The 8,495-nt window shown below is 43.3% G+C and overlaps 1 protein-coding gene across 1 annotated transcript in view; it reads left to right on the forward strand.

Annotated features, from left to right (window-relative positions):
• LOC135537058 (E3 ubiquitin-protein ligase RNF170-like) overlaps positions 1-1,869 on the forward strand; it is a 5,552-nt gene extending 3,683 nt beyond the window's left edge. Inside the window, 1 exon segment of the mRNA XM_064963270.1 lies at positions 802-1,869. Coding sequence (XP_064819342.1) covers positions 802-1,071 — 270 coding nt within the window. The 3' untranslated portion in view covers positions 1,072-1,869.
• The last annotated feature ends 6,626 nt before the right edge of the window (positions 1,870-8,495 follow it).

The following is an 8,495-nucleotide window of genomic DNA, read 5'->3' on the forward strand; positions in this document are numbered from 1 at the left end:
GTACTGGTACAATGCTTAACCATCTGAAAGAGACCAACTCTAAACGTTGTTGGCAGTGGCACAGCTGCATTGTGAATTCACATACAGTAATGGTCGTACTGGTACAATGCTTAACCATCTGAAAGAGACCAACTCTAAACGTTGTTGGCAGTGGCACAGCTGCATTGTGAATTCACATACAGTAATGGTCGTACTGGTACAATGCTTAACCATCTGAAAGAGACCAACTCTAAACGTTGTTGGCAGTGGCACAGCTGCATTGTGAATTCACATACAGTAATGGTCGTACTGGTACAATGCTTAACCATCTGAAGGAGACCAACTCTAAACGTTGTTGGCAGTAGCACAGCTGCATTGTGAATTCACATACAGTAATGGTCGTACTGGTACAATGCTTAACCATCTGAAAGAGACCAACTCTAAACGTTGTTGGCAGTGGCACAGCTGCATTGTGAATTCACATACAGTAATGGTCGTACTGGTACAATGCTTAACCATCTGAAAGAGACCAACTCTAAACGTTGTTGGCAGTGGCACAGCTGCATTGTGAATTCACATACAGTAATGGTCGTACTGGTACAATGCTTAACCATCTGAAAGAGACCAACTCTAAACGTTGTTGGCAGTGGCACAGCTGCATTGTGAATTCACATGGAATTTTATGATTTTTTTGTTATCGCTTTAATGGGAAACCGATAATATAAGAAAATGTCAGTTTAAAACGTTAAGAGAAATTGTCCATTTGTCACAGCCTTAGTATTAATGTCGTGCATTACACTAAATCCTTTTCTCCCGTCTCAGCTGATGGACCGGCTGCGTGACGTGCCCACGTTGCTGCGCCACCTCTTCAGGGAGATGTTCTCCGTAGGGGGCCTGTTCTGGATGTTCCGGATCCGTGTCCTGCTGTGTCTGATCGGGGCTCTGACCTACCTGATCTCCCCTCTGGACTTCATCCCCGAGGCTCTGTTCGGCCTGCTAGGCTTCCTGGACGACTTCTTCATCATCCTGCTTCTGTTCATCTATATCTCTATCATGTATAGAGAGGTGGTGACCCAGAGACTGGCAGCGTGATGGAGAGAGGTGGTGACCCAGAGACTGGCAGCGTGATGGAGAGAGGTGGTGACCCAGAGACTGGCAGCGTGATGGAGAGAGGTGGTGGACCCAGAGACTGGCAGGGTGATGGAGAGAGGTGGTGACCCAGAGACTGGCAGCGTGATTGAGAGAGGTGGTGACCCAGAGACTGGCAGGGTGATTGAGAGAGGTGGTGACCCAGAGACTGGCAGCGTGATGGAGAGAGGTGGTGACCCAGAGACTGGCAGCGTGATGGAGAGAGGTGGTGACCCAGAGACTGGCAGCGTGATGGAGAGAGGTGGTGACCCAGAGACTGGCAGGGTGATGGAGAGAGGTGGTGACCCAGAGACTGGCAGGGTGATGGAGAGAGGTGGTGACCCAGAGACTGGCAGCGTGATGGAGAGAGGTGGTGACCCAGAGACTGGCAGCGTGATGGAGAGAGGTGGCCCGTGACCCAGAGACTGGCAGCGTGATGACACCCGTTCAGTTCGGCTGCGGGGAAATTTGATTGTGATGCAGGACCCAGGAGGACAATCTATGCCATGATAGTTACTGATCATTCAGGTCAAAGGTCACTTAGCTTCAGGTCAAAGACACAGGGAGAGTGCTCTGTTGCTCTGGACTGGAGTTCCATCATGCAGAAGTGTGGGGACTAGTTAACGGGTCTGTTGGCAAAATGTTTGTTATTGGCAGGTTGTTATTTCATCAGTTGACGTAATCCTATTGAATATGCTAATCTAAAATGTGTGTGTGTGTGAGAGTGAGACGGGGCTGGGACAATAAACTGATAATTACTGACATTGCATTCCTCTTATGTTGTTGGACATTTTTTGTTATTTTGCTACACATTCCTGTCTATGTGTTCTAAAAAAACATTTATTTGGTCAACTGTAATAGCCTATGAATTTAGTTTATTCCTGCTATCAAAGTATCTGCCTGTTCCTATTTCGCTGTCGGCTGCTCTCTAGCTTCCTCTCCCCACTGCATAGGGAGCCACGCATTCTGAGAAGCACAAGCGTATGACCGTTGGGGGGGGGGGGGGTAAAAATAAAATTGCAAGGGGGAAAAATAGTTTTCAAAACAACTACTCTTCTAGTTAACAGAGGGGAGTCACTGCTTTTTTGTGAGTATATTTATTTTTCACCTCTTTAATGTTGAGTTCATGGCACCACTTTACAACCTGAGTAGGCTTTAGTGTGGTTTTGATGCGCCTCGGAGGAGAGAGCTCCTCAATTTTGTAGTGATTAGGCCTACTTTAAGTAGCTTAGGCGTAGTGCTGGAATCTAAGGAAAATTGGAGAACAGTGGACTTAAAAATTTTAGTGATTTAGTCAATTAGCCAACATATCAGCAATATCATATTTAGAGTTATCAATCTTAAAATTAAGTTTTTTAACTTCCTCATGTGATAAATAATACAAGATGGCTGAACATTGTCTGAAGAGACACAAATGTATCTGATAATTCAGTTTTGTTTTCTCTTTTGACAGGTCGCACATTAAAATGTTGAATCTCCCGTTCCCTGGATACATTACTTCTAGGTCACCAGAGTCCTGCCGGCAATGTAAAGGAACTGCCCATTAAATAGATATGTGTTTATTGTTGTGTTTTATTATCGGAACATAAATAGTTTAATGTATTGAAAATATGGATTGGGGTGTGTTTTTTGAGAAATTAGAATGTTACCAAAATAATGGCAGCTGAATTTAATCTTGTCTTTTGTACACATGGCTCTACTGCAGCATGACTGGTCAACTCATTTATTAATTTTACTAATTGACTGGTCAACTAATTTAACTAATTGACTGGTTAACTCATTTAACTAATTGACTGGTTAACTCATTTAACTAATTGACTGGTCAACTCATTTATTAATTAAACTAATTGACTGGTCAACTCATTAATTAATTAAACTAATTGATTGTCAACTCATTTATTCATTAAACTAATTGACTGGTCAACTCATTTAACTATTTGGCTGGTCAACTCATTTAACTAATTGACTGGTTAACTCATTTAACTGCCAATTGATCACACTCCATTTAACTAATTGACTGGTTAACTCTTAACTAATTGACTGGTTAACTCATTTAACTAATTGACTGGTCAACTCATTTAACTATTTGGCTGGTCAACTCATTTAACTAATTGACTGGTTAACTCATTTAACTAATTGACTGGTTAACTCATTTAACTAATTGACTGGTTAACTCATTTAACTAATTGACTGGTTAACTCATTTATTAATTTAACTAATTGTTAACTTAATCTAACAAAAAGTAGGAAACATGTTCGAGGCTGTAATCTAATTCTAATGTGTGTAGGGATTAAGGTGGAATAATATCAACGAGGAAAGAAAGCTATAGATTTAAACAATTTGGATCAATAAATCAAATCAAATGTTATTTGTCACAAGCCCCGAATACAACAGGTGTAAACATTTTACTGTGAAATGCTGAATACAACAGGTGTTACTTACAATCCCTTATTAACCAACAAAGATAATAAACAGAGAGTAGCAGCAGTGTAAAAGGGGGGGCAGCAATACAAATAGTCTGGGGAGCCATTTGATTAGCTGGAGACTTATGGCTTTGGGGTAGAAGCTGTTTAGAAGCCTTTTGGTGCTCCGGTGCCGCTTGCCATGCAGTAGCAGAGAGAACAGTTTGACTAGGGTGGCTGGAGTCTTTATAGGTCCTGGATGGCAGGAAGCTTGTCCACGGTGATGTACTGAGCCGTACCCACTACCCTCTGTAGTGCCTTGCGGTCGGAGGCCGAGCAGTTGCCATATCAGGCAGTGATGCAACTAGTCAGGATGCTCTCGATGGTGCAGCTGTAAAACCATTTGAGGATCTGAGGACCCATGCCAAATCTTTTCAGTCTCCTGAGGGGGAATAGGTTTTGTTGTGCCCTCTTCACGACTGTCTTGGTGTGTTTGGACCATGTTAGTTTGTCGGTGATATGGACACCAAGGAACTTGAAGCTCTCAACCTGCCCCACTGCAGCCCCGTCGATGAGAATGGGGGCGTTCTTGGTCCTCCTTTTCCTGTAGTCCACAAGCATCTCCTTTGTCTTGATCACTTTGAGGGAGAGGTTGTTGTCCTGGCACCTCCCGGCCAGGTCTCTGACCTCCTCCTTATAGGCTGTCTCATCATTGAGGGAGAGGTTGTTGTCCTGGCACCACACGGCCAGGTCTCTCACCTCCTCCCTATAGGCTGCCTCGTCGTTGAGGGAGAGGTTGTTGTCCTGGCACCACACGGCCAGGTCTCTGACTTCCTCCCTATAGGCTGTCTCATCGTTGAGGGAGAGGTTGTTGTCCTGGCACCACACGGCCAGGTCTCTGACTTCCTCCCTATAGGCTGTCTCATCGTTGAGGGAGAGGTTGTTGTCCTGGCACCACACGGCCAGGTCTCTCACCTCCTCCCTATAGGCTGCCTCGTCGTTGATGGAGAGGTTGTTGTCCTGGCACCACACGGCCAGGTCTCTGACTTCCTCCCTATAGGCTGTCTCATCGTTGAGGGAGAGGTTGTTGTCCTGGCAGCTCCCGACCAGATCTCTGACCTCCTCCCTATAGGCTGTCTCATCGTTGATCAGGCCTACCACGGTTGTGTCATCGGTAAACTGAATGATGGTGTTGGAGTATCTTTGAATACATCCATAGAGAAACATACTTTTTTAACTTACTCTCTAAATGTGGATTCTACATGTAAAATTGTCAGTGACAGCTATCAGTTTGAAATGCTAAGACTTTTATTATTTCATGATTCATGTACCCAAGGTTTGACCACAGACTGCTTTAAACCTGAAGGTCTGAACTTGCTTTTATTTTAGACTTGCCTTTTGCCCCAAATATTGTCTCTTTGTTTTGTTACTCTCATTTCTGTCCAATTTGGCAAAAAAAAAAGTTTTATTTTTTTTGATTTTCATGCAAATATTGTAATATCTGCAGGAAAAACAATATGCACATTTCCCCACCAGGATAGAAGGCGGTGCGTGATGAAACAGTAATGTAAATGACTTTTGTGGTTAAATTCCCATGTACTGAATAATAAGTAAAAGGTAAATGGGTTTCCAACTCATTAAATACAAGTTAACCCTTGTGTGGTGTTCATTGTTTTGGTTATTCACCCAATGGGTCTGATGGACCCGCGAACAATACAGCCTTTACAATATACATAGATGTTGACATATCAATTAAAAGCAATATAGACAGCATACATGGTTAACATTTGGCATTTACCTGCTGGATCATATATATATATATATATATATATATTTACCTTTATTTAACTAGGCAAGTCAGTTAAGAACAAATTCTTATTTTCAATGACGGCCTAGGAACAGTGGGTTAACTGCCTGTTCAGGGGCAGAACTACAGATGTGTACCTTGTCAGCTCGTGGATTTGAACTTGCAACCTTTCGGTTACTAGTCCAACGCTCTAACCACGAGGCTACCCTGCCTCCCCGAGCACAATTTATTTTGGGGGAGAAAATGTGATTTTTTTTCTAAAAAAATCTATTATAATCAAGACATGGGAGGAATAAATAATGTTTAACAAATGTAATTGAAACTGAGGTTTTCACCACTATTGATGTTTACTGCTTTGAACTGAACAAATTGGAAGGACACATTAGTCTTTTTTGGGGGAAATGATAAATGAGCGTCGTCCGGGTTTGGCCGGGGTAGGCTGTCATTGTAAATAAGAATTTTTGAAAGGAAGGAAATATATATTCTCCCAAATTTTAAAATGGGAAACAACAGGAATTCCAGAAGTAGAGATGGAGTTCAGTAGACATGAACACCAGGTGGCAGTATAGTCCAGTTTAATATGGACACCAGGTGGCAGTATAGTCCAGTTTAACATGGACACCAGGTGGCAGTATAGTCCAGTTTAACATGGACACCAGGTGGCAGTATAGTCCAGTTTAATATGGACACCAGGAGGCAGTATAGTCCAGCTTAACATGGACACCAGGTGGCAGTATAGTCCAGTTTAACATGGACACCAGGTGGCAGTATAGTCCAGTTTAACATGGACACCAGGTGGCAGTATAGTCCAGTTTAACATGGACACCAGGTGGCAGTATAGTCCAGCTTAACATGGACACCTGGTGGCAGTATAGTCCAGTTTAACATGGACACCAGGTGGCAGTATAGTCCAGTTTAACATGGACACCAGGTGGCAGTATAGTCCAGTTTAACATGAACACCAGGTGGCAGTATAGTCCAGTTTAACATGAGAAGACACCAGGTGGCAGTATAGTCCAGTTGAACATGAGAAGACACCAGGTTGCAGTATAGTCCAGTTTAACATGAACACCAGGTGGCAGTATAGTCCAGTTTAACATGGACACCTGGTGGCAGTATAGTCCAGTTTAACATGAGAAGACACCAGGTGGCAGTATAGTCCAGTTGAACATGAGAAGACACCAGGTTGCAGTATAGTCCAGTTTAACATGAACACCAGGTGGCAGTATAGTCCAGTTTAATATGGACACCAGGTGGCAGTATAGTCCAGTTTAACATGAACACCAGGTGGCAGTATAGTCCAGTTTAACATGGACACCAGGTGGCAGTATAGTCCAGTTGAACATGAGAAGACACCAGGTGGCAGTATAGTCCAGTTCAATATGAGAAGACACCAGGTGGCAGTATAGTCCAGTTGAACATGAGAAGACACCAGGTGGCAGTATAGTCCAGTTCAATATGAGAAGACACCAGGTGGCAGTATAGTCCAGTTGTGCATGAGAAGACACCAGGTGGCAGTATAGTCCAGTTCAATATGAGAAGACACCAGGTGGCAGTATAGTCCAGTTGAACATGAGAAGACACCAGGTGGCAGTATAGTCCAGTTGAACATGAGAAGACACCAGGTGGCAGTATAGTCCAGTTTAATATGAGAAGACACCAGGTGGCAGTATAGTCCAGTTTAACATGAGAAGACACCAGGTGGCAGTATAGTCCAGTTCAATATGAGAAGACACCAGGTGGCAGTATAGTCCAGTTGTGCATGAGAAGACACCAGGTGGCAGTATAGTCCAGTTGAACATGAGAAGACACCAGGTGGCAGTATAGTCCAGTTTAATATGAGAAGACACCAGGTGGCAGTATAGTCCAGTTTAACATGAGAAGACTCCAGGTGGCAGTATAGTCCAGTTTAATATGAGAAGACACCAGGTGGCAATATAGTCCAGTTTAACATGAGAAGACTCCAGGTGGCAGTATAGTCCAGTTTAACATGAGAAGACACCAGGTGGCAGTATAGTCCAGTTGAACATGAGAAGACTCCAGGTGGCAGTATAGTCCAGTTTAATATGAGAAGACACCAGGTGGCAGTATAGTCCAGTTTAATATGAGAAGACTCCAGGTGGCAGTATAGTCCAGTTTAACATGAGAAGACACCAGGTGGCAGTATAGTCCAGTTGAACATGAGAAGACTCCAGGTGGCAGTATAGTCCAGTTTAATATGAGAAGACACCAGGTGGCAGTATAGTCCAGTTGAACATGAGAAGACTCCAGGTGGCAATATAGTCCAGTTTAACATGAGAAGACTCCAGGTGGCAATATAGTCCAGTTGAACATGAGAAGACTCCAGGTGGCAATATAGTCCAGTTTAACATGAGAAGACTCCAGGTGGCAATATAGTCCAGTTGAACATGAGAAGACTCCAGGTGGCAATATAGTCCAGTTTAATATGAGAAGACACCAGGTGGCAGTATAGTCCAGTTGAACATGAGATGACACCAGGTGGCAATATAGTCCAGTTTAACATGAGAAGACTCCAGGTGGCAGTATAGTCCAGTTTAATATGAGAAGACACCAGGTGGCAGTATAGTCCAGTTGAACATGAGATGACACCAGGTGGCAATATAGTCCAGTTTAACATGAGAAGACTCCAGGTGGCAGTATAGTCCAGTTTAATATGAGAAGACACCAGGTGGCAGTATAGTCCAGTTGAACATGAGATGACACCAGGTGGCAATATAGTCCAGTTGAACATGAGAAGACACCAGGTGGCAGTATAGTCCAGTTTAACATGGACACCAGGTGGCAGTATAGTCCAGTTGAACATGAGAAGACACCAGGTGGCAGTATAGTCCAGTTTAACATGGACACCAGGTGGCAGTATAGTCCAGTTGAACATGAGAAGACACCAGGTGGCAGTATAGTCCAGTTGAACATGAGAAAATGCAATAATCAGTAGTAGGAGAAAAGTTGAAAAGACTCTGCCTTCCTGACACTTTTCCCTTATGACCATGTTCAGTATGTTTTTCTGCTTCTAGGTGAATGATTTGATCAGTATTTTACATATTCACACATCTGTGATGGAAATAAATTGTTATTGACACTAAAGGGAAAGTTTTTTTCAATGATCTGCAATGTTGATATCTTCATGAGAAGGCTTGGCTGTCTGATTGTTCCCAGTT

Source organism: Oncorhynchus masou, unplaced genomic scaffold (genome assembly GCF_036934945.1).
Source record: "Oncorhynchus masou masou isolate Uvic2021 unplaced genomic scaffold, UVic_Omas_1.1 unplaced_scaffold_7043, whole genome shotgun sequence".
NCBI lineage: Eukaryota > Metazoa > Chordata > Actinopteri > Salmoniformes > Salmonidae > Oncorhynchus > Oncorhynchus masou.